At 44.2% G+C, this 26,033-nt stretch overlaps 3 protein-coding genes across 6 annotated transcripts in view; 2 read left to right on the forward strand and 1 right to left on the reverse strand.

The window, feature by feature from the left end:
* The window catches only part of LOC139349182 (protein unc-13 homolog B-like), a 60,059-nt gene extending 52,984 nt beyond the window's left edge, over window positions 1-7,075 (reverse strand). For all 3 annotated transcript variants that reach the window (XM_070989756.1, XM_070989755.1, XM_070989754.1), the window contains exon 1: window positions 6,861-7,075. In XM_070989756.1, coding sequence (XP_070845857.1) covers window positions 6,861-6,882 — 22 coding nt within the window. In that variant the 5' untranslated portion in view covers window positions 6,883-7,075. The remainder of the gene's footprint in view (window positions 1-6,860) is intronic.
* Window positions 7,076-8,244: 1,169 nt separating this feature from the next.
* Window positions 8,245-12,419, forward strand: stoml2 (stomatin (EPB72)-like 2). The gene is made up of 10 exons (XM_070989693.1): window positions 8,245-8,420; window positions 9,156-9,308; window positions 9,413-9,512; window positions 9,613-9,671; window positions 9,747-9,848; window positions 9,947-10,081; window positions 10,376-10,520; window positions 10,645-10,724; window positions 10,823-10,951; window positions 11,065-12,419. Exons 1-10 carry the CDS (start codon window positions 8,379-8,381, stop codon window positions 11,170-11,172), a joined length of 1,053 nt encoding a protein of 350 aa, XP_070845794.1. The 5' UTR covers window positions 8,245-8,378; the 3' UTR covers window positions 11,173-12,419.
* A 755-nt stretch (window positions 12,420-13,174) lies between these two features.
* On the forward strand, window positions 13,175-22,549 carry pigo (phosphatidylinositol glycan anchor biosynthesis, class O). Of its 2 annotated transcripts, none has more exons than XM_070988835.1 (11): window positions 13,175-13,257; window positions 13,735-14,213; window positions 14,634-14,777; window positions 14,924-15,047; window positions 15,345-15,504; window positions 16,669-16,848; window positions 16,967-18,563; window positions 18,664-18,867; window positions 20,105-20,289; window positions 20,424-20,494; window positions 20,774-22,549. In XM_070988835.1, exons 2-11 carry the CDS (start codon window positions 13,736-13,738, stop codon window positions 20,901-20,903), a joined length of 3,273 nt encoding a protein of 1,090 aa, XP_070844936.1. In that variant the 5' UTR covers window positions 13,175-13,257; window position 13,735; the 3' UTR covers window positions 20,904-22,549. The 2 variants fall into 2 exon arrangements, with proteins under 2 accessions (XP_070844936.1, XP_070844935.1); XM_070988834.1 differs by having other exon boundaries at window positions 13,186-13,376.
* The last annotated feature ends 3,484 nt before the right edge of the window (window positions 22,550-26,033 follow it).

Consider the following 26,033-nt stretch of genomic DNA (forward strand, 5'->3'; position numbering starts at 1 on the left):
GTAAAGAAACCTATGTCAGAAATGGAAACAAATCTAGGCATGAGTATTGAAAAATGGACCGGATCTCATGTTACTGAAGCCTGACAAATTCATTTATATGCAGAGGTGAGAGCCTCGAGCCGATGACTCGTGACAGCTGAATCACACAGACACACTGACGGCCTCACGATGTTGTTGTCCATAAGAGCAGGAACACTTCACGTGCAGCTCGATCAGAACAGATGAGCTATTTGTTTAATTCGCTCAGAATGTCATTAAAAAACAAAAATGTGTCCCCTTGTCGGACTGTGAGGACGCATGATGGAACAAAACACAATGTCATCCCTGGTGATATCATTATGCAAACTACCTCATTTCCATTCCCCCATTACTTTTTTACCTTTACTCTTCCATATTAACTGTGAGGGTTGGGCATCGTTCATCACCTGCGGCTGACAGTCATCAACTACTGAGCCCTCTACCATCATAACATCAAGATTTAAAAGTGACCCCCCAGCCCAGCTGCACCAACACCAGGACACACACACTTCCACGCACAGACAGGGTCTGAAATTAATATCTGCCAGGCGTCAAATGCAGGTACGTTTTCCATTTTCACATGTGATTTCTCATTAGAGAAAATAGTAGTTACTGGATGTAACTCTACTTCTATGAATATGTGCAAATCCCTCTCATGAACTTCACAGTTGGTTAACCCCATCAAGGATTATAACTGTAGTACCTTTATAGGAGAAGCCCATAACACAGCCCTCCCATGTCAATTTGGTAGACATCGCCCAGCCCTATTAACTGCCACTGAAGAACTAATCTTTATTTAATCTCCTAATATACAATCTATTTTTATACAAATGCGACCCATCGAGAAAAACCCTCTGGAACAATAATCCTAACCTATGCCACAGCTTAGAAGTGAAATAATTAGATTTCCATGATAATCTTTGCTCTTACATCAAGTTTCTTCATTTGTTCTTTGTATGTCACTTCAAATGGATTTGGGAAGTTCCTAGAGAAAGAGACCCTGACAGCTATATCCATTGTATTGGAATATTTGTGATCACGCTATGAAGATGTAATATAAAGAAACAAGCATTTTATGAGAGCTGACCAATACCATCTTTAATATAATCAAGAAGCATAAGCCTAGACAGCTGTATCACAAAACAGAACAGCTGGTAAACAAACACACAAAAACCAATTGTAAAAGTGGACCAGGGCAGATGGATGCGAGGTAACACACACACACACACACACACACACACACACACACACACACACACACACACACACACACACACACACACACACACACACACACACACACACACACACACACACAAAGAAAGAGAATATCGGGCTCCAGTAGCTACTTCATAAAACCGCAATAAAAAATATTTTTGGGGGGGGGGCTTGCTGGTGGGTGTCTTGGTTTATTTTCAGATCTGCCATCTCTAGCCCTGTGATGCATCTATACAATAACGTTTATGGGATTGTGAAGCGCTTTGGAGGGGATTAATTGTGATTGCTGTGGCAGGGTTATGTGTTCAGGCATGTAACCTACTAAACCTCTGAAGCCTGAGATGGCAGATGGGCAGGACGGGATGATGGAGGCACAAATGACGCTTTCATATTTTCATGCAACATCCCCTGTCTTCTCTCTGTGCACATTAAACCAACTGTGTGGGAGAAAGAAGCATTGATTTATTTCCCCCGTTCGGTCTGAAACATGGCTGTTGATTACGTGAATTAAACCACAGCAGTGATTCCCCCAATTTTAGTCACAAACATCGAGAAAAAAAGGAGTACAACTCATAAAACCCACAGTTTCCCTTCTTTTTTCTCAGTGTTGTCTTTCAGTTTAACAATGGGAAAAATTGCTTTATTAGAACAAAGCGGGGGGGGGGGGGAAGCTAACTTATCACTTCTTTTTCCTGTTTCCTGTCTTGCACAGAGCTCAGTTAGAGGTGGAGCAGTGGAAATGTGGAAAATCCAGCAGTGTGAATTTTGTTTTGGCTCTCCACAAAGGCTTTGTTGTTAGAGTGAACGAGCTAACACAGTGGCCTTATGTACTAATTTGCATGATGTTATTTAGGGCTGTGGTTCACAGAGCTGAGGGCAATAAACCATGGGGGCATTACAGTGGAAACTGATGCTTATCATTTTCTGCCCTGGGCACTCCATGGCCTGAGAGGCCATTTAGCTCACTGCTTACAAGGGCTAGTCGCACAATTACCCTACCAACCTACTTCTTTTTCAGGTGCATGTTTTGGCCACAGCTGATTCTGGGACACTCTTTCTTGGTTCAACTTTACACATGTAGTGGATTAACATACATTCAGAAATAGCCCTTCAGACAAAAACTATATGGAAAAAAGATCTAAGAAAAGATAATTAAACATTTATGTACAACCTTCATTTTAAATCCTGATCTCTAACTCAGAATGCTGTTTGTTCACAGGGGACTCCAGTCCTTCATATTAAGAAAGGAGGGCCTTTCAGTAAACTGACAAAAAGTGTCCAAAATACAAGGACACCATCAGAGGAAGGTCAGGCAGAAATCAGGAATGTAGGAACAGGAAGTGACATGAGCATCTACTGTGGTGTACTTCCGCTTTGTGCTGGTTGTTGGATCTGATCAGGTGGAGCCAGTGTAAGAGGGAAAGAGAGAGGGAGAGAGAGCAACAGATGGCCAGGGGATTACTCCCTCAATCTCTAAGCGCTCTCCCTCCGTCTCTCTCTGCCTCTTTCCCTCATAATTCTACTGCTCTGCTGCTCACTACACTCAGCCAGTTCTGCTGTTTTCAGTCCTGCAGGGCCTCTGTTTCTCATCCTTTATTAAATGATTTCTAGTCCTACATCTCTTGACCTATCAGTCCACCGCAAAGTCAAGAAAGCAGGCACTAAGCAGACAGCGCTGAGGCAGTACTGATCACTAGCAATGCAGTTTTTGTGACTGTGCTCTTAATTGATGGCTCGAATGACCGGACAGTGTGCCTTGCCAAAGGACTGCTGCATCATTGTTGTCAGTGAAGGAGTAAAATAAATTTGAGCGCATGTCAACAGAAGACTCAGCGAACAAAAGGTGTGATGATGCATGAAACAAGCTCAACATCCTGTGTGGACACTGTTCAGTCAGCAATAAAACCAAGGGGCAAACGTTTCAAGCATGGAGCCAATTCACCAGTGACAAACAATTAAATCTGATGCAGCAGAGTAGTTTTTCTATTTATAATTAGTGCTGCAATGATCAATAGAACTTAATCCATGACAAAAAGTTGTTATTCCTGCATCTCAAATATTTGGATTGGCTGTTTTTTGTCATCTGCATATCACCTGATATCAAGTCCAATGTGTCACTTACACAGACCGAAGACTAACCCACATTTATCTACCTGATATTTAGAAAGCCTAATTGCGTTCATTGCTTCAATGTTCCACATCAACAACAACAACACCTTCAACAGTACAATTTGGTCAAGCACCACTTGGTCATATTCCAACAACAAAGTCCAGGACATTGTCCAGTCTAAGCAGCTTGTTGTCATTGATCATTGTGAGCTGCCCTCCATCAAGGAACTGCACGAAACACTAGGTGATGGACAACAAAAAGATATTGCCATCAACTCCGTCTGTGGGCCATGCGAGTCCCTTAACCAAAACCAGCCATCACCACAAAAGCCTCTTTCCTGCTGTTGCCTCAGGAAAAAGGAAAAATCTGTTTATCCCGGCTAAAACACTACATATTCTATGAACCGATCACGTGTCTGACACAGCATCTGTGCACCTCAAAGACCCCAAGCAGCATCACGGGGTCCATGTGAGCCATGTGTCCACTCAGCCCTGTCCTGATCCACAGCAGGAGGATCCCCCACATGTCCACTTGTGAGGGCAACCACTTATCTGTTGTGTAAAAGACATCGCCATGGAGATGAAGCATCTCGACGAGTAATAAATAAGAAAAGCTGTCAAGCTGAGCTATCGGGGGATGAGTCACAACATCAGCTAATCACAGTGCCCCCGCCTCAGCACCCTTTTCTTTGTTATCTATGGGCCGCTTTACTCCTACCAGCTTACATTCAGCATAACAGTTATCAATAAATGGACAGTGTGCGAGCTCTGTAGTGAAAGGCCCATTTAATACAGTAAGTCTTGATTGCCAAAGCATATTGGGCTGAACTTTGTAAAGAAAGTGGCCCTCTTTGTGACCTTTTCCCTGCCAGGAGCCTTTCTCTCTCCCAGCTTTATGTATTGATTGCAGACTCGTGTCTGAGGTTTATTGTATTCAGCTTTTACAGAAAAACACGTTTTTTAGGAGTATCAGACAGCATTTAATCTGACTGTTTTATGGATTTTATGTTCCCTCCACATCCAAAAGTTGTTTCCTGCCGCAAGATGACAATAACCAGGATAGTTTCTTTTTGTGAGATAGTAATAACAGGATGACCTGATATTGGCCATCCTTAATGGGATATCATTGGTCAGTTGCATAACTTTCTAATAGTCAACACAAACACTGAGGTTTCCTGAAGCATTTTCTAGAGGAGGCACCACGCCTAATCTGAAATAAAGAGCACTTCCTCTGACAAGAAATTATGTTTTTAATCAGGGAAAATGAGCCGTGGCACCACATTACACAGCAATGGCCACGTATCTAATGAGTAAACTGAATGTTTTAACAGTCAGATTGATCACATTGTATGTTTCACAGCACTTCATCAGAGCAGCATGTTGCAATGCTGGGAAAAAAAGAAAACCTGACAAAGAGACAAACAGCCCGATCACTGACAATAAGGTGTGTTAGAAAACAGCACTGCCCTGCAGGTCAGACAGCAGCGCTGACCACCTGCACTAACCTTCCCTATGGAAAACCCTGAAGACTGATTTGCTTAAAAAAGACACAGAGTAGTAGTTTACCACTTCTCACAGTACTTGCACGCAAGTTGCCAGCTTCATTGCAAAATATCTATTAGCTACCCAGCTCCTAGCTAACTGGCTCTGCAAATTAACCAGCGAGCTAAGCAGTTAAATCTAACAGAAACACCAGCAGAAGGCATGCATACACACAAGCAGGATGAGTTAATGCTAATGATCATGACAGAAGGTGTTTGTTTGATTATGTAAACATGCACGAGTGGAGGTATCTGAAGATTATTTGAACACAATTAACCGTGTCTGTGGCGAGACAGGACAGCTGAAGTCCAAACAGTATTTCCAATCAAAAATTCAAAAGATGGGACAGATGGGATAGAATACTGTCAGTACTCATACATGCAAGGCATAAAAAGCAAAATAAGAACTACACAGAGCCACAACTTGGAGCTTTCAACTCCCAAATGAAAATGATTAAACAAAGCAGGATATACCAGACGGGGGATTTACATACAGGGATTTTCAGAAATGTTCAGGATATTTTAGGAAGTGTAGCTCTTCGTCACAACAGGACTTTCAGATGCTGGCAGCTCATCAAGTGCACTGTGACAGATGATACTCAAACTACCTCAGCAAGGACTACCACCGATCAGACATGTGACTGACAGTGTAGAAATACACTGCTAATACGCTTGTCAGTGTCTTTGAAAAAGCATTTTCATTTTAAAAGAGCCGCAACATTTCGATCTGATGTGTTCATGTTTTGTGGTCAGCATATCGTTGCTCCATGTATCACAGAGAACACGACTGCATGGGTGTCTGCTGCCCATACTTCAGGTCACTACACAAAGAGATCATCCTGTGATACACACTTTCCACCTGTTCCCCAATTTTCTACGTCAAATGTAAAAAAAATCTCTGTTTGATTTGCATCTTGAGGATGGTAGAGATACAGACGAATTTCTAAAGAAATACACATGTTAAAAGAAGAGCGTTGCAAGTGTTTGACACGGGAGGTTCTGTCATTACAGGTGTGCATACGTGTGTGGTTAAAAGGAAAGGTTTTGAGGTTTTGATCGTGCTGAATATGATTCTGTTTTTTCCCCCCTCCTCCTGGCAGCCCTGGATCAAATTGCTGGCCATTGGTCTCGTTGCCACTGAATAGGATATTGCATAATGTGCTTTGCGGCTGTAAAGGATGCTTGAGCAGGCGCAGATTTTCCTCCAACTTCTATTTTGTGTTAACCCAAACCAGTCTGATTTGCCTTGGTCTTGTTTTCGATCTGGAAATGTGTCCATGAGAAGAAGAGATGTCAATTATTAGATTGCTATTGGGTTCTTTTTTTGGGGGGTGGGGGGGGTGGGGGGGTGATAACATGATGATTACAATACTGTCCATATACACAAGTAAAAGCTCAGCCATTCAGTCCTCCATTGAATTCGACAGTGAGGCCCCAGAGGAACCCAGTCCAAACAGGGCCCCTGCACCAGTTTAATTGAAAGACATGCTTTTCTCCTGGTCATATCTTTGTGAGTCGACCTGAAACACCCCTCAGACTTTGTAATTTGTTAAAAGTCATCATCAACCCTGACAGTGATTTAAACTCATGGCTGTTTTTTTTTGTTTTTTTTTTCTTTGGTGACATCTCAAACTCAGCACACAGCACAGGTTGGTTGTGTGACGCTCAAACAGCTGGTATGGCAGGTATCCTAGTTCGGGAAATAACCTCAAACAACCTGTTTTCAGTGTTTTTCATGGTGCTTGAGAACAGTCTGGTTTCCAAAAAGCGGAAAATCACGACAGGATAAATGAACTAGCCACTTTGCTAGTGAACGTTAACTCCCTGAGGGGGGTTGCCTCCTGCCACAGAACCTGTTCTGTAAGATTTTTACTTGACGTTATCAGATGGAATTCAACAAACGGACGTTAAAACCAACTCTTGTGTCGTTTAAACCGTATAAATAAATTTAAAAAAGTAAAAAGTAAAACTTACCTCTGACACACAGTAACGACATGGCAAAGCGTCAGTCCAGTAGTTTCACAGTTTGTGGAGTGGGCTCTCAGCGGAGATTTACTCAGTCCGGAATCATCGTAACGTCCATTAAATGACTTTTCAAACAGCTTCTGAGCTCAGACTAGGTGTTTACAGGTGGTTTTCTGATGCTGGACTCGGGCAGAGAGCGACAGCCCCCCGCCACCGCCACGCCATTATCACAACTCTCATCACAGCTTTTCAGACTGACCAACAACCTGAAAGACGGAGGGGGAGGAGGAGGGGTCCAGGCACCTGTTACTGGCGTCTGACGTGTCCAATGAGGATACAGCAGAGCGCTGGAAGGCGGAGCTGCTTAGAAAGAGAGAATCTGACCAATCGCGTGAAGGGAGAGGTTGGAGGAAGAAACAGGTGACCCACACTGTTTCAAAGAGGACAAAACACCTGTGGATTTTTGGAGATTGTCCGTCAGATCAAGTTTTTCAACCCCTTCATCGCAAAGACCTTTACAGAAAGGCAGCCCACCGAGTAATCAACGATAAATTGCAAAAAGACATCCTGGACTTGTATGTAATCCTCAGATGTCCGTTATCTATTTGGTCCTCGCCACAACAATTGACCTCTGCCTTAGTGGACTTTTTTTCTGTGCACCTACAAAACAAACATTGGCTGACACTCCGTGTGCTACATTCACAGATGTCTTTTAAACAACCATGGCAGAAGCCCAGACCCAAACAATGAGAAGTTAGAAAGTAGTAAATCTGAGTATGGGGAGCTAGATGATACGACTGCAGCAGGGCTGAGACAACGCCAACAGCGCCGCCCTGTGTATGTAGTATGTCATTACATTGGACCTGAGGTAGCCGACCTGTTGAATCATTTGATGGAGGGAATAGATAATAGACAAAAAGTTAAGTAACAGAGGGCATATTGGAGGTACATAGGTGCAGATGACCCACATGGTTATTATACTGCTGTTGTCTTTACTGACATCTGCGTTTGTGTTCGTGAGGTCTGCAGAAACCAATTTCTACAACCACTTTTACACAAATCATTATTTTCTCCTTCTCATTCTTTGACCTTTCCCCCTTCTGATCAAATATGGGACATTTAGGGGTTTGATTGAACAAGAAATGTGTGTATTTAATAGTTTTGTTTCAGGATCAAGTAAAATTAATTAAATTAATTAAATTAATTAAATTAAATTAAATTAAATTAAATTAAATTAAATTAAATTAAATTAAATTAAATTAAATTAAATTAAATTAAATTATTAAATACATTGAACTGAATTGAATTAAATAGCAGTAGTAGGTAGTAGTTGTAGATACTATTGTTGTGCTAGCGGAACCACCAGCCATTCGTCCTTGTAGCACCCGGAGTTAGTCACCGTTGCACCTCTGATGTAACTTTCGTTTCCTGCTCGGCAAGGGTCACGCATATGAGTGCAGAGTTTAGTTAAGGTCCAGTTTACGAAGCTGAATCTTCTTTATACAATCACAGGACGTTGTCGGAACGATGTTGCGGACGCTGTGTCGGACCGGCGGGGCTTTCCTGCAGGTAAATGAAACGTTCTCATCATGTATTTCCTGTTAGCTCGAGCCAACCTGCTGACTGTTCGTAAAGTGTCATCGGTGCATCCGTGTTAATAGTAAAGGAAAAGTCACTGAGACGTACCATTTTTTTTAGCTGGCCACTGACTGACTGACTCACCATTCATTCTGGGGAGAAAGTGAACTATTGGCGATGTTAAATCCTTACGCTATTTGTCTTTACTCAATGTATAGCTGAGTTAATATAGCTTAACAAACTTGTGGCCACAAGTAAGCGTTGTGCCAAGTAGTCCACTCATGTAAGGCATCATGCATGGACACAAACTGTATTTTAAATAAATATATATACTGAGCGAATCGGCTAAATTAAAAATAAGAAACAAATGTGAAAGTGGTTCTGAATTACTATTTCCTTCGTTGATTTCAGTTTCAGTTTCAGTTTTGTGGTTTAGAATAAGGCTGTGGGATTATTATTTCTTCCCTAATCTACGGTTGTGTTATACTTCTGCTCGAGCTGGGGTGATTCCTCCTAACTTGCCGAAATATTAGCTGGCTGCAGCTTCTCCAATGTGACATTTTTCTGCTGTTCTACATTTTAAATCATCAATTGCAGCCCTATCCTCTTTGATTATACACATCATTTTTGCAGCCAGGACTTGGGTTTGTCAAGCATGTGTTAAGGCTAGATTTTTAAATAATCATCAACCTGATGCCGTGTTGTTGTAACTGTGCGTCTCTGTAGCAAACCCAGCGGACCGTGCCCAGGTTGTGGGTTACACCGGCACAGCAGCGATGGGCGTCCAGCCTGCCCATGAACACTGTGGTACTGTTTGTGCCCCAACAGGAAGCCTGGGTGGTGGAGAGAATGGGTCGCTTCCACCGGATCTTAGAGCCGGTATCACCTTTTTATTTTCAGAAGATCCCTGATCACAGAGCATGAGTGTCACATACTTTGAGTGGGAATAAGACAAAAATAAAATAACCCTCTATCTCTTTCAGGGTTTAAACTTCCTCATACCTTTACTTGACCGAATTCGCTACGTGCAGAGCCTCAAGGAGATTGTCATTGATGTCCCGGAGCAGTCTGCGGTGTCTTTAGGTATGTGAAGTGTCAAATTCTTGAGGAATAATATAAGTGTTTGTGCCATAATGTAACAGACATCTGGTATATTTTAAATGCGTGACCATTGTTTTTACAGATAATGTAACTCTACAGATTGATGGGGTGCTTTATTTAAGGATCTTAGACCCTTTTAAGGTATGTTGTAAAGCATCAGAAGTGCCTGAAATGCTGGAACGATTGTCTGTCTTGACCAGTTGTGTTTGTTCCCAGGCCAGTTACGGTGTTGAGGATCCAGAATATGCCGTCACGCAGCTGGCACAGACCACCATGCGCTCAGAACTGGGCAAGCTCACACTGGACAAAGTGTTCAGGGTAATGACTGCTGCTGGAGCTGCTGTTGTTCTGCAGGCTTGTAATGAAAGTTGTCTCATGTTCGAATCTCTGTTTCTTTTTTCTTTTTCATTTTTCAGGAAAGGGAGTCCCTCAATTCCAACATCGTCCATGCCATCAACCAAGCATCAGACGACTGGGGAATCCGTTGCCTCCGATATGAAATCAAAGACATACACGTTCCACCTCGTGTCAAAGAGTCCATGCAGATGCAGGTGGGGCCAACAGAATGAATATATTGCCGTTCTGAGTAAGATTACTGTAGACACCTGAGAAGGTTACCTCATTCTTATGTCAGTAAATCTGTCTGACATAAGGGGCTTTATTCTCATTGTATGCCTTCAGCAATAAATGCAATTTCCCTGAATTCTGGTCGTTTTAACTGTTGAAACAAACCTAAAGCCGCTATAAAATTCAGAGCTTTAGTGTTGAGACTGTGGCCAAGATAGAGAGAGACATATCACTCCCAGAAAAAAGTTTTAACACACGTTTTTATTCACTCTGCGCAGGTGGAGGCCGAACGCAAGAAAAGAGCCACAGTGCTGGAGTCTGAAGGGACGAGGGAAGCGGCCATTAATGTCGCAGAGGGTCATAAACAAGCTCAGATTCTGGCCTCGGAGGGTGAAAAAGCAGAGCTGATCAATCAAGCGGTTGGTGGGTGCACTTAGAGAGCCGGTTGAGTCGTTTTTTTTCTCTGTGGTGTTTGTGTAGTAAACTGGCATACTTCAGATGATTACACAAGTTAGATGCTGCTAATCGAGCACTGTGTTCCTTCCAGGTGAGGCCCAAGCAGTGTTGGCCAAAGCAGAGGCGAAAGCTAAGGCTATCCGTCTGCTGTCGGAGGCCCTGACTGAGCAGGTGAAGACATCTTCAGATCGCCGTGATCACAATCTTGTTTGTGAAAGTAGATTAGAGATTGCACTTCACGCTGATCGTTTTTTCTGTGCATTGTACAGAATGGAAATGCAGCAGCCTCGCTGAGTGTGGCCGAGCAGTACGTGTCCGCTTTCTCCAAACTAGCCAAGGAGTCCAACACCATACTTCTGCCCTCTAATACCGGCGACATCAGCGGAATGGTCACACAGGTATGTCTCTCTTGAAATTATACGTGAATAGCCACCAGATTAAGTGTCTTTGTTGCTGTTGTTGTCCTCTGTCGCAACTGTGATTGTTCCCCGTCCTGTTTTCTTGCACTCAGGCCATGACCATTTACGGCACGTTGGCGAAGACGAGCACAAAAGCGGCACCGGAGGCCACGGAGGAGAACAGCGAGGAGCTTGTGAACCAGTCCACATCGTCTCAGTAGCAGAGGACTCAGGGAATGGACTCAAAGCAGAACAATGACAGAACCAGAAGAAGCAGTTTGTGTTTGAGTCACTGGGGCTCCAAGGCATCGCTGTGTGGGCTCAGTTCACGTACCTCCCACTGGCGCGGCAGTAGAAAAAGGTTTATCAACTCCTGGGATGTTTTGCCTTGGAGTTCTCGGAAAATCACGTTTTGCAAGAGGATTTTTAGTCTTCGCTGACGATTGTTCATGCTGAGTTATTGTCAGATTGTCAAATTAACACCAGCCTTCAGCCAGACATGTTCTTACCAGTGACTTTGGCAGGAAAATTGAGAAATTGATGGCAGGTTTTGGGATTTATTAGCAACTGCGGCCACTGGATGCAAAAATAAGCCCTGGATATTGTGTATCATATGATTTATTAGCATAATTCGTCGTGAGAAATGCCTTGTGTGCATCGCATCTGTTGAGGTATTTACTATTGCATAAACGCTGATAGAGTTGGATGTTAAGGTTTTGAACTCAACTGCTCTACTTCAAAGTTTAAGTTAACATCTGATCATGTTCAGTGTCTTTTTTCAGCCTGTTTTTCAGGGCTGGCCTCTCTGGTTAGGTTCTGTGGGTTCGTTTGTATTCATGTTTAACACAGTTAGCTCAGGTGAGCCATCTGCTTTCATGTGCCTCGTTTACAGGCATCACTGACAATTCTTCAGCATCACTGGGACCAGCAACTTTGATTTGCTCCATGGAACGTCTGGCTGGAGTTTCCCAAAATGTAGTTAATTCACAATTTGTCCCCTGTTAGATCTCTCCCTAAAAACCTGGTCTATTATTTGCTTTAGAAATAGTCTTGTTGATGTCCTTTTGTCACATTATTCAGAAACACCACCCTCTTGATGACTAGTTGGCATACAAAGTCAGCCCTAGGAACAAATGTTTCTGTCCTCTTTGTATTCTTATGTCTAATGGGATATATTTATTACAATTCACAGTCCTCTGCAAAGACAGCAAGTTTGTCATTTCATAGGCTTCACCGATGCTCACAGCTTAATGAAAAAATAATGCAAAAATGAGAGCAGTTGAGACTTCAGTACGAATACGATGCTTTGGAATGGGATGTCGTGAAGCACTTGTTTAAAAATATATGATTCTGTTCGAAGAAGCTTCTTCAAATGTAATGTGACTGCTGATGAAGTGTTTTGGACCACTGTTGGGGTTCAGCAATGTTAAATGACCTGAAGATAATAAAAAAAAAAAAATGTTGGTTAACAGGGTCTGTGTGTGCCATTATGATTTTAAATGAGTAGAGGTTGGTACAAATATTCCCTGGTTCATTGCATACAACATGATGGGGAGAAAGAAAGTGCCAGAATTCAACAGCTTGTGATCATTTGCCAAAGGAAAGGATTTATAAAATGCTCTGAATGTTTGGCTGTAAGTGAGAAGACTAAAAAGGCCATAACGCATCATTATAAGATTACAATCGACAGAATATGAACGAGTCTTTGCTTCCTTGTGGCAGAATCACACCTTTGCGTCCTCCCGCCTTTCGCCATGAACCTATTTGAGCCCTCTGGTTTGCCTTATAGACGGCATGGACGCGCTAACAGCTTGAGGCATGTAGTTTATTTGCATAGTATTTTATTGCATGTTAAATTAAACTGATTTCCCTAAAGCATTCAACTTATAAAAGGTGTATCGCAAAAATATGTCTGTGATGATCGTTTGGAGAGCAACTGATGAGTTGACGCCCTTTGTTTGTTGTGTGTGTGTGTGTGTGTGTGTGTGTGTGTGTGTGTGTGTGTGTGTGTGTGTGTGTGTGTGTGTGTGTGTGTGTGTGTGTTGTTAGGACCCGGCTGAGAATTAGAGTTGGTCATTTTCAGAAAAATACTCCGTTTTATTCTCTTGTTTTATTGCGTCTCCGTTATTCTGTCTACTGTTTGAGCGATAGTGTGCCTGGCAGTCCGAGTTCAGGGCGCAGAAGAGCAACTCAACAAGAGTTACATAGAAAAACGTCCGCCGCATCCTTCCGCCGGGTTGCACGCACGCTGAAGTTCCTTGCCGTCACCAGCCATCTAATCTCGTTCTACCGGTGTCCCAATGAAGGTGAGCGTGGTGTTGCGTCGTTCTCTGTTTACCTGAGACACCTGTACCCGTGTTGCTAACGCACACATTCACGTCCGCCCTCCGGCCGAGAGAGGACGAAAACCCTGCTAACTTACAAGGTCAGTGACAAGAGCGAGGCGAGCTAGCAGCGGCTAACAGTGTTAATTTACGAACATTCCTCGTCTCCTCCTCGGAACGTTAGCTAGTTAATATTACCTGTCACACCTCAACGGTGTGTGCTGTTTTTATTGGTTTAAGCGGAACTTGGCGTCTCTGTCAAGTTACACGTTACTAGCGTTAGCATCTCGTGTAGCTGGTGTTGTCCACAGCTGCTCCTTTGACTTCTTAGTTTAGTGTGGAACAGGTGTGCCTGAGTTATTTCACCTGTACTGCTGTCACCTGTGTGTGTGTGTGTGTGTGTGTGTGTGTGTGTGTGTGTGTGTGTGTGTGTGTGTGTGTGTGTGTGTGTGTGTGTAGGATGAAGGGGCTCCCGGTGCTGTCCCTGCTCCTCTGGATGTGCGCGGTGTACTTTGTGGGCATCTACCTGTTCGTGGGTGGCTTCCTGCTGGTGAGGCTGGAAGTGAACAGGACCAGCTCCTGCGGAGACGTGCTGCAGCCCGGAGAGGAGCCAGTAGACTTCTGCCGCGCCCAGCCGCGATTCCGCAGGGCCGTCCTCCTCATCATCGACGCCCTCAAGATCGACTTCGCCCGGTTTGACCGCAACAACACGGCGCCCCGACCTTATGAGAACAAGCTGCCTGTGCTGGATGAGACGGTGTCATTCAGGCCTTCCCACAGCCGCCTGTACCCTTTTCGTGCTGACCCGCCTACGACCACCATGCAGAGGATCAAGGGCTTCACCACGGGCTCCTTGCCTACCTTTGTGGATGTAGGTAATAACTTTGCATCCAGTGCCATCTTGGAGGACAATCTCATCCACCAGTTTGGGCAAGTGGGTGAGTAGTTGCACACTTACACACTGCGTTGTTCTGTTGTGGGACACATGGCACCATCTGTATGAGTATGTGTCCTCTCATACTCTGAACACAGGGTCTGAGGGGCAGGGGCGAAAAATACAAAAGCCACCCACTGCATTTGGGTGTATCATGTTTTCTCCACTGGAAAGGCACCATAGAGTGCGCTTCTTCACATTTTCTCCACTGGGAGGGCACACTAGAGGCACTGCACTGCTGATTTTACTGTTATCTCACATTTTGTGGAAGCATCTAGAGAGTTAATTAGCCAAACAGACGTGTTTGTGCTGCCTACGTCACACTCGTTCAAGCCCGCTTTTAAAACTAAAGTGAAAATGTGTTGCGGTGAATGAATGCCAGCATCTGATTTTGTTCATTCTAAACGTGCGTGTCCTCTCACAGGCAAGCGAGTGGTGTTCATGGGCGATGACACCTGGGAGAATCTTTTTCCTAAGAGGTTCCACCGCTCTCTGCCCTTCCCATCTTTCAACGTCAAAGATCTGCACACTGTGGACAACGGGATCCTCCAGCACCTCTACACAACTAGTATGTATTTACTAAATATGACTATCGTATTGTGATCATAAGCAGCTGACTTACTGTTAATGGCACACTTCTGTGCTCCCTAGTCTTCTTGTATTGCGCTTGTGCTTCACATCTCTCCGTCTGTCACTTGCTGTTGGTTTTGACAGTGGTGGGGGATGACTGGGATGTCCTGGTTGCTCATTTCCTTGGAGTGGATCACTGCGGTCACAGGTTTGGTCCAGACCACCCGGCCATGGCCGACAAGCTCACCCAGATGGACGAAGTCATCAGGTCAGGCAGCCTTGCAGCTGCTGCGAGCTTGTTTCTCCGCGTTCACCAGCTGCAGCCACCATCACGTGCCGCATTAGTGCACCTGTAGAACTGTCACATCACTCAATAACATTTTTGTTAGAGAGTACAACTGTTAACAATAACTATAGAAAGGCTCAGTTTTTAGCACTGCTATTAATTTCACATTAAAAGCAAACTCCATCATGGCTTTTAATTCCAGGAATCCTCATTCATCTATTCTCAAAACCCTTTCACACATCCACATGCAATGAACCCACATTCATCCTTTTCCTCCAGGTCCGTGATTGACCGTCTGGAGAATGACACCCTCTTGGTGGTGATGGGAGATCACGGGATGACCGACACCGGAGATCACGGTGGAGAAAGTCAGAAGGAGACAGACGCAGCGATATTCCTCTACAGTCCCTCCCCTCTGTTTCCCACACTGCCGTCCCAGGTCAGTAGAGTCGCCGCCTTTTTCACAGTCAGTTTTAACATGAGGTGAGATGAAAGTCGTGCAGAAGAACATTTTATTTTGTGGTCAAGTACTCATACAACCTACAGTATGTAAGACAGCGTTCTGCAACCTTTAAATGATCCTCGTTAGTTTCCAACGGCTCAGTTGGACTGATTTTGCTGATTGTCACAATTAACTTGAAAGTTCCGGTTCTGTCTCTGCTAAATGCCAGTAATCAGTAACAGATGTTAACAAGATGTAAATGAAATGCAGAGTGAGAGAAAAGCACTGCTTCAGACCGCTGAAAGTTTACAAAACTCATTTATATTCCGTTCACGGCTGGCAGAAAGAAACTTTTAACTCCTGGACCTGAACATAAAATGCTGTCAAACAACAGATTGAGTCCACAGAGGAGCCACTTTGGAAGCAGAGAAAACCCTGTGACTGTTTACTACTTCACTGTTTGCCTGTTTATCTTTATTTCCTCAGCAAATATCCGCTCACATCGTGTTTATCTTGCCAAATCAAGTGTCGAGCGTTTGTTGTGTTATGAATATTAACCATCGGACCGTTCAGTGCACGAGCATTTCGGTTCATGGTCAACTGTGCAATTTCCAAATGCACTAAATTGATGCCGGCAGGCAGTCTGCACCTTTTCAGGGATGAAAGTAGAGCTCACACTAGAAAGGTGAAGTTCAACACCGATTTTCATAATTGCAGTGTAATTGGAACATTGCATAATACTTTGTGGAAAATCACAGATTATATGAGTGCACAGAAATGGCGCGCCTACAAAGAAAGGGGAGATTATTAGACGTGATGTTTTATTGGAAATTCTCTTATTCAGAAATCAGTTATTTTTGATAAGGAGCGATTAAATCCACCAATCTAATAAATGCGCCTGCAGTGATGGGCTTGATTTAGCTTCGTCATTCATTCAGAACCTGCTTGCAGTTCATAGTGTACACCAGCCTTTGGGAAATTTGTGCAGTTAGTTGCTCAGAAATCCCATTTATCTCGGGTAGGTTTGTCCGTGCTTATTGCAGTTGCAAGTTAATGGCTCTGTGAGTGTGTTCGTTTCCCAAGATTCTCTAGAGTCGGCTGCTTTTAAGACGTATTTGTCTTAGCCGTGCTGAAATGTAGTTTGTTTTCTCATGTTTGTAGAGTGAACCCGACGTGGTGCCTCAGACAGACCTGGTGCCCACCCTGGCCCTGCTGCTGGGAGTTCCCATCCCATACAGTAATGTTGGGCAGGTGCTCTTGCCTTTATTCCCATCTGGGCAGACAGAAGGTGCAGTTGGGGGTCTCAGCCAGCTGGAGGCACTGTGGATCAATGCAAAACAGGTACTCCGCTCAGTCAGGAGCAGTCAAGCACCATTTTTTTCAGACTTCACATATCCTGGAGCATGATCAGTGATTTTGTGTATTTAATTTCACCTCTGTGACCGCTCTGTTTCCGAAGGTCCACCGTTTCCTAGAGACTTACTCTGGCATGGCCAAAGACATCCCACCACACAGCCTCTCTCAGCTGAAGGATGAATTCTCCCGCCTCTCCTCTGAGTACCTCAGCACAGTTAGAGAGGGCCGGTCACCCTCCCCACAGCTGGCCGCCTCCCTGCAGGCCTACCTCACCTCTGTCAGAGACACCTGCCGAGCCACCTGGGCTAAATTCAACCCTCTAAAGATGGCAGCAGGGTTAGCCATTCTGACTTTTGCCTGCTTGATGTGTTTCATCCTGTCCGAGCTGTCCCATGTGCTGATCAGGGAGAACGGCCCCGGAATGAAGGCCCCGGTTGTCACAGCACTGATGGCGGGGGGTTGCGTGGCTGCTGGTCAGCTGCTCACACAGGGCTACGTGGAGGTAGCGTGGTGCCTGGCAGCCTCTGCCCTCAGCTCTGAACTCCTCTTTCTGTGGACAGCTCGTCGATCCAGAACCATTGCTCCGGCAAAGAACGGATCTAAAGTTCCAAAGTGTGCGAGCTGGCTGACCCCACGCCACCTCCTCGTCCCCCATCTCTTGGTGCCACTCCTCCGCTGTGCCTCCCTGCTCTCAGACAGCTACGTGATCGCAGAGGGCCGCGCAGTGACCTTTCTGGTGTTCTCTCTGGCTCTCTATATTCCCATCCATCTCAACTGGGACGGCCTGCTCCTACCCCCCAGCCACGACCCTCTGAAGGCTGCAGGGCTCGTGCCTTCCGCAGCCTTGTCCCCATCGACTGTCAGGAAAGAAAGCAGCACCCTCCTCGCCTGCTTGGGCCTTCTCGTTGGCAGCCTCTACCTCTCGCTCTCCTTCCACGGCTGTCGGGAAGAACAGGGCTCCTGCCAGCCATCCCCGTTCCTCTCGCCTCTTTCCCGGTTGCAGGACACCCAGCTGAAGAACCTCCACTACGTCCTCTCTGTCTGCTCCCTGGGCTTGTGGACGTACCTGCTGAGACGCTGCCTCCGCCACTATGGTAACCTCAATTCCTCAGGTGGGACAGTGTTTGCGGCCCGCTGGATCCTACCACTGCTGTCTGTGTGCCTGGGCCTCCACTGGGCTGTTAGTGCCACTCCAGAGGACAGCTTTAGGAATCTGGCAGAGCTGATCAGCCTGGCGCAGCTGGCCCTCCCCAGGGCCGCCTTCTTTCTCCTGGGACTGGGGCTGCTCCTGATCTGGCTCGACCCCCTCACTGTGTTTGTGAAGACCAGGGCTGCACCAACAGCCAGAGGTTCATCCCTACCCCCTCCCCGCTACCGAGCGAGCACTGGCATCAGTCCCCAGGCCGAGCTGCACCACCTCATTCCCCAGATCTACCAGCGCATGCGTCGTTCCCTGGACGATGGAGAGCTGAGCGGGGGCAGAGAGGTGGGCAGCAGGCCCGCTGTGGAGGCCTATGGACTGGGAACTGTCTACTCTGCCCCTTTGCTGCTGTTCTGTGGCCTGCTGGGAATTGGTCTGCTGCTGCTGCACCCAGAGGGCATGGCTCTGTCTTTCCTCCTGCTGCTGCTTGAAATGGGAGCTCTGTTGCACATTCACGCTTCATCCACTACCCTCAGTGGCCTGCACGGAACATCCGCGGGTGAGATTCTCAGACTGCACATCTTCTCTTGTGTGGTTTGTTTGTCCCTTATGACACAAAGATTTCCCTCTGCTCACCCAACTCTGCTTGTTTTCCTCAGGTGGCTTCAATGTGCCCTGGACTCCAGTCGTGCTCTGGTCTCTGGCTGCAACCCAGTTCTTTCACGCCACAGGTCACCTTCCCACCTTCCCCTCCATCCAGTGGGGCGCTGCCTTCGTGGGATTCCCGGATGGACACACAGGCACCATCCTGCCCGCCGCACTGGTTATCCTCAACACTTTTGCCTCACACATCTTGTTCGCAGGTAGTTATTAACAGAGAAGCTGCAGGAAATGGATTAGTGAGTTTAGTGTGATTTCAAAAAAAATCATGGTTCTTTTAGAGAAATTAAGCTGTTGGATTATAATTCAGATTGCAAAAGACAAGTTAGGTTCTAAACAAATGTTAGAATACACAGTAAAACATAGAAAAAGATCAAAAATATTTTAAATAAAATAGAATTTAACTAAAAAAAACTAACCCTTAAAAATATGAGATTGTCCATGTATACAGCACTAATAATAATTTTAACAAAATTTTCATTATAAAATCAGTTTTACAGTTGAAAAGCCTGTATTATTTTAACTACATGATGAGAAGCAAGGCTCATGCATGTTTATTTGCAACAAAATAATAATAATAATACAATAAGTCATATAAATGTAACTTATTGAAACATTAAATGTGGACTACTTCCACCAGAAAGTAATGTGTTAGTGTGAGAAGTAACTTTTCAGTTACTTTTTAAACATCTGCTTTGAAATGCTGCCGCTGTGCCTGTAGCTTTCATTCCAGACGCCCCAAACGTCTGCGGTGGTGGAGATGTACTCGTTACCTCATTTTCCATCTTTGCGCATTCACTGTTCAGATAGTTGGAAAAAGTTTTCTTGGCAGTTTGCCGGCCAGCTGGACAGTATCTTGCTAAGCCGCTGCCTGAAAGCGGGTGAGTCAACAGTAGAGAGAGGCTGCATCATTTCTACATCACACCATGCTATTAATCTGTCAAATTGTCCCTGGGTCACACAATTCCGAGCTAAATGATGAAAATCCAGCCTGTGTTGCTTGCGTGGAGTGGCTGGAATGACTTCACACGTGGTCGGGCCTTTAGCAAGCAGCTTGGTGCAGGTGTGTTGCTGGTCCAGGTGCTTTGAAAGGTTAGTCTCTGTTGTTCACAGAGGATGGAACCAGGCCTTCAGGTAGATTTTACTAGAATATTTTTGCCTTCCTGCTCGGCAAGTAGTGAGAAACTGGATGTCTGCCATCATCACACATGTCCAAACTCGTCTACATGTGCGCTCAGAACAGTTTTTGAGCAAAAATTACTCTTCAATTTGTTATGATAAATGTGTACAGTAAGTCAACCTGATGGTTGATCCCCAGAAACTTAAACAATACAGAATGAGCTATCATGAATCACAGCAAATAGAATCTGTAAATAAATGAACTGAAGCAAAGAAGCTAACTGCAGATTCATATTTGTGTCCATGTCTCATTGCCCACAGTGGGATGTCCCTTGCTGCTGTTCTGGCCTCTGGTGTGCGAGGTACGTGGCGGCAGGGGAGGCAGAGCATGTGGGGAAGAAGGGGAGGATGCTGTGATGGAGATGAGACTGAGAGAAAACCCCCAGCAGTTCAGCTCTGCTCTTCTACAACTCTCAACGCGCTACCTCTTTATCCTCGGAGCACAGGTACAACCACGACACGCTTTTGTTCCAGTCACCAAATTATCACCTGCGACCAATTAACCAATTTGTTCAGTCCAACCATTTCATGTGTATCGGCATCACCTCACTGCAGTCAGTGTCCGTGCATCTCTTCACAGGTCTTTGCTTCAGTCTGTGCAGCTGCTATCCTCAGGAGACACCTAATGGTGTGGAAGGTTTTCGCACCCAAGTAAGTGCCTGAATGGATTTTCCAGCTCACACGAACTCACTCACAGTAAAGGCTTTTGGGGGATATGTAACTACCACTCACTACACCCGGGCTGCTCAGTGAATGCACATGAGGGAAGACCACTGTAATAGATACATATTTACATCATCACGCCATTGTGTTAGTCATTCCCAGTATTCCAATCAACGTTTGAAAAAGCTGGAGTAGTTTAAACGTGTGCATCCCCCAGCCATCGTTATGGAGTCCTCTTTTTTTTATTATTTTTTTTTCTCCTTCCAGGTTAATGTTTGAGGCCTCAGGGTTCCTGGTGAGCAGCATGTCCCTGCTGATCGGGGTCACGCTGGTGCTGAGAGTGGACGTGGCCGTGGGCCGCTGGTTTAAGAGACTCATCCCCGACGTATCCAGGTAGCGACGGCGCTGCTGCTGCTGCTGCTTTACTGCGGAAAGCCCACCAGAGCTCACTGTGCCACAGAGGAAAATGGACATGGCGGCCACTGTAAAGTTTTTCTATGGACCTCTCACGAAAAAACATTGCCATCTGTGTCTCGCATAAGGATCACCACAAACACGCCACGTGAGGTTACATATTTCTGTAACTCTTGTGAGGGCTATGTTGTGCTCCTTTTCAGCCAGAGGGACTTTAAGACATCAAATCTCAGAGCGATCCAACTCTGAGCACCTGGACTCACGTTGAAGGTGTGCGTTTTTATGGCGTTAAGATGATAAGCATTAAACCAGCCGGTCAGGTTGGAGGTTGCGGGGGGTTCGGAGTTGCACTACGTGGTTCCAGAGCGAACATTAGTGTCTGAATGTTTCTCTTAAACCCCCATTTTGAAACTTACAGTATGGATGAAGCCTTTAAAGCCAGACCGTCTTTCATGCCGTTCATAGTGCAGCAGTCAAAAAGCTTCACTGAACCCGCACAGTAAACCGTTTACACTCGCTACATGCCTGTCACAGCTGGCTAGCAGCTTCAGCATTCACACTACATTGGCCTTTGAGGGTTTTTTCCACCTCATGGCTGAGGCTGACATACGTGCAACAAAACGGCTGGTTTAACGGTTTAATGTTATGGGGGGAATGTAGAAATGGGAAAAAAAAACAGGGAAATGTTCACTTCAGCCGTCGAGCTGATCCTTTCCCGCAGCGATTTACATCGTCGTCCTGTGACTCTTCAGCCGCAGGATGAACGCTTTAAAGCCAGTCTGCCACCCAGTGTCTGGAGCTACTTCACGATCAACTTTGCAAGCAGGTCCTACTCCGCTTGGTGAACTCCATCTAAGTGCATTACAGCATGTCTGTCATCTAAATGTCTGCTGGAGGAACTTTCCCATTTTTCTTTCTTTTTTGTATGTTTTGTATTTTCCAGATGTTGAACTAACCAGTTCATCTGGTTACTGCCAATTCATATTACTATTACTGTGCAGTTAGCTTTTTGGTTTGTTTTTTACAATTTTGGGTTCTTAATCTGTCGCAGTCTTTTTATTATTGCTTGGAGGGTTCTGATTCCTAACTAATGGCTATTTATAATTGAGATTTTTTAATCACTGATGTGTTTTTTTTAATCAAATTGTCTTCATTAGGCCTCATAACCCTTTATTCTGGAATCGGTGCCTACAGTAGCTTTCAGTAAAGCCTTTCTTCAATTTTTTTTTGTCTATGTTGTCATTAAGTTGACAGGGTCATTAAATCCAGGACCTCCACGGTCGGTTAATTTATTTCTGCGGGATGTCTGAGCCAGTGTCCGGCGTAAGTTACTGGTCTGCAGCTGCAGTCAGCAGCTGAAGCTCATTAACTAATGCGTGATATCGAAGGGATGTGGAGCTCAGGTTGAATTCGCTACGATGCAGTAGCACTGCATTTCTCAGGCTGTTGTATGGGAGTGACTGGTCATGGAGAGCGGCTGCTGACATCAGCCAGAGCGATGGTGCAGATAGGTTGTATGATGTCAGGATGTTTTTTTCTGTTCTAAAAGGTTTAATATATAAATAACTGATTAATTAAAATGATTTTGCATTCTGTGACAAAATGGAATAAATTTTTTTTTTACATGACATCTTGGTCTCATGATAATTCAGATACAAGGATGAGAAATATCCAGATTGGTGTCAATTTATTCCCATGTTCATTGATCTGAGGATTTGATGGAGGAGGCGGGTGCTGCCATGAGTTTTTATGGCCCTTCAGTCAAGGTGCTTCATTCATTATTCACCTTGGCTTTCCACATCTGCAGTTCCCATAACTGGAAGACGTCAAACATCTCACTTTTATGAACAGTGGAGGAGATCACGTTCGAGAAATGTTCCGTTCTCACCACAGGTCAAACTCTTATAGCAGAGATTAAGGCATAAAGAAACTGCAAGGAAAAGCGTCACCTCAGATCCAACATCATGCGCCTCCAAATCAATCATGAAGGCTGGATATTTGCCTCTGATTCATCGGGGTGAACTTCAAACATTGACACTTTTCTATCACAGAGAAAATGTGGCACAACTGTGATCTTGAGCTGCAAATTAAAAACTTGTTTTTCCCAGTAAATATATTACATTTCTGTGAAACATGACCAACCAATGTGAATGATAAATAGCAATAAATAATAAATCATTCATAACAATTCATAAAACAGTGAATTCAATTAATCAATATTTAAAAAAAGCACATTTTCTCATCCTTTATTTCTCATTTGAGCTAGAGGGGGGTGCCACAGCATTGACCAGATGAACAGGCTTTAAAAGTTTTGAATAAACACTCGTAAAACTTTTTCCTTCTCAGGTGAACATCCACTGTGTTGCTGCCAAGAAAGAAATTTGCTGAGGAGAAAATCCTAATTTTCTGCTGGAGGAGAAAACATTCTTAAGACTTGACTTCTCACTGTACAGATTTTAGAACAGGCTGCAAAGATATTTCCTTTATTATAGTTTATTATTTGGACAGACAGTTGACTGTCACGCAATATAAGAGAGAATGTGTTGTTCAGTGATGGACACCTCAACATAAGCTTCCTGCTGGACTATGTAACCATATGGTTACTGTGACAAAATGTGACAGTGGAACTGTCCACTGTCATAATTCATAAGCCTTAAACTTAAAAAATAGGAATGTAGAAGGAAACTGCTTCGCAATTATGGCCCTGATCACTGTATGAATTCCATAGAGGGTACTTGATTGTTAACATCAAAACTGAGGTCCACTCGATATATTGTGTTTATGTTGTACTGAGTACAAGAAAAGTGTGTTTTCATACCAGTTTGGACATATGATTAGCGTGAATAATGCCATGATCTGTGATCATCGACAGAACAATAAGTGGCTCTCGCCATGAAAAAATGTCACAGCAGCATTGAGGAAAACATCACTCGCTGCTGCTGTTTGAAGCTTTGGATCTCTTATTATTTTGGATGTGAAACACCATTATGAGTGAAGCTGCAGAGCGGATTGCCAAGCTTTCATTCAAAGCAACATTACTCCTCTAATTGCTCATCATTATCAGATGAGCAGCCCTTTGGACAACAATCTCCCCCCTTTCAGCTTGCATCAACTATTAAAGTCAGACCAATTTGTGTTATGGGGATGGAAAATCATCCGTCTGGCCTCTGATGTTTGTGCTCTGAGTTCAGTGAGAAAGGCTCGATCTTTCCACCGGGGACCCGACATAAAATTGTTTTGATGATATCCATCATCACTTTCTGTAGCGCCTCCATTGAGAATGATAAGGAGTTTCCCTGAGTCAGTTTACAGACTGAACATTTTTGAGCCAAGAGCATGAACTAAGGCTCAGTTACTGGACCTGTGAAGGGAGTCCATGAACTCAAATCAGGTTAGCTGAGGCAAACAAGTAAAGTAAAGTAAAGTAAAGTAAAGTAAAGTAAAGTAAAGTAAAGTAAAGTAAAGTAAAGTGAACTAAAGATTCTCTAAAATGTTTGTTCCTCTTTTCACTTGTGTGAAGGCGATACAGAGAGAAAAAGGCAAACAATGGACAGACAATTTTGCAGAGGGACAATTTCATGAACTTATCTGATGCTGCCAGACGACATATCTTCTTAGAAAAGAAAACAAAAACAACTTGTCTTCCTCTCACAACCTTAAATCCAACACCAATTTAACACACCCTCTCTTAGTTCATTGCACTCAGGGCTTTTAGCCTGCTGCTGCAAGCATGGTGGTCTGGTGTGACCATATGGTGGCTAATGTTAGCTACAGTAGCTTTCTATACATTTTGTGTGACCGACATTAAAGTGTCAATTCTCTGGTGCCATTATCCCATAATTGTCACTTGTGGCCACAGTGGCTGCTGCTAAGCAAGAGTTAACATGACACAGAGTCGCCTTAAAACCTCTGCAAACATGCTAACGGCATATAAAATATCTCCCGCTTAGTCCTACAAAATGAAAGCACAAGTGTCTCAAGCTTGTCCTTAAATACATTTACTTTAATTGCCTCCAACCTGCCAATCAATTAAGTATTTTGAGGACTGAATCACACATGGCTTCAAAACATGCAAGGGAGGAAATGTTGGGTTTGCATAAGCAGGAACAGCTCTGTGAATCCCTCGTGTGTGTGTGTGTGTGTGTGTGCGAGTGAGGGAAATTGAAGTCCAGCATGAGCAACAATGAATATTACCATATGGAGAAGTAATTATGGATTGTACATATATTGAATATGTATTGATAATCAAAAGAACATAAATGGAGCCAAAAACATTCTAACTTTTTTTAAGTAGGCTAACAGCAGTGATGTCCTCAGCTGATGTCTCTGTCAAAGCACACTGTAAAATCACCTTATGTGTATCTAGAAATAAATAAAGATAAATTACTGGATTATTAATAAACGTGTTTGAAGTCTGTAGGGTGTTTGAATTGTGCGACAACTGTTCCCATCATGAGCTCTGAAGAAGAAGAAGAACTTTACTTTATTAATCACAACACATGCACATGCAATGCTTTTGAAGAAGACAACAACAACAACACATCATGCACATGCTTCAGTGAAGTTATTCCTCCGCATTTGACCCATCCTGGTAATTCCTTCCTCCGTGGCAGACCAGGAACAGTGGACTGCCAGCTGACAGCAGCACCCGGGGAAAAGATTGTCTGGAAAAGATGAAGACAGCGGATGGGTGGTTAATTGAACAGTATAAAGCTGCAGTGTTCGTTAATTTGCATTGAAACGTCACACTGCACACATTTCAGGATTTCTGCAATCACAGTGACGGAGTAATCTCTTCATTGATCTGCAGGATTTACAGTAAGTAGCATATCATTACTCATCACAAGGGTGTAATTGCGCCTGAATTTGTACTTTTATCGCTTTTAAAGCAAGCCCTCTCTTCCATACAAATCATTTCCATCACCTCAGTTTGTACGCTGCATAATCAGTAACCTGTCGCTTTATTTCTCTTTCAAGTCGTGTTTACCTGTGTTTCTCAGATCTTTTTTGTTTCCATTAATGCCCAACAGAGATCAAAGCAGCCACTGAAGGTAATTTTGAGAGTCCAGTGTGAAAGAGAATACGCGATGCTGGTAAATCATGTACTTTAAAA

The sequence above is a fragment of the Chaetodon trifascialis genome, chromosome 20 (assembly GCF_039877785.1).
Source record: "Chaetodon trifascialis isolate fChaTrf1 chromosome 20, fChaTrf1.hap1, whole genome shotgun sequence".
Lineage (NCBI taxonomy): Eukaryota > Metazoa > Chordata > Actinopteri > Chaetodontiformes > Chaetodontidae > Chaetodon > Chaetodon trifascialis.

Excerpts from the sequence above, each read along its gene's own strand:
- stoml2 (XM_070989693.1), top strand. The coding sequence starts at position 8,379 with ATGTTGCGGACGCTGTGTCGGACCGGCGGGGCTTTCCTGCAG. Across the intron at positions 9,513-9,612 it reads GCAGTCTGCGGTGTCTTTAG|ATAATGTAACTCTACAGATT; the intron begins GTATGTGAAGTG and ends TTGTTTTTACAG. Across the intron at positions 10,952-11,064 it reads TCAGCGGAATGGTCACACAG|GCCATGACCATTTACGGCAC; the intron begins GTATGTCTCTCT and ends TCTTGCACTCAG.
- pigo (XM_070988835.1), top strand. The coding sequence starts at position 13,736 with ATGAAGGGGCTCCCGGTGCTGTCCCTGCTCCTCTGGATGTGCGCGGTG. Across the intron at positions 14,778-14,923 it reads CCAGCACCTCTACACAACTA|TGGTGGGGGATGACTGGGAT; the intron begins GTATGTATTTAC and ends TGGTTTTGACAG. Across the intron at positions 20,495-20,773 it reads TGGAAGGTTTTCGCACCCAA|GTTAATGTTTGAGGCCTCAG; the intron begins GTAAGTGCCTGA and ends TTCTCCTTCCAG.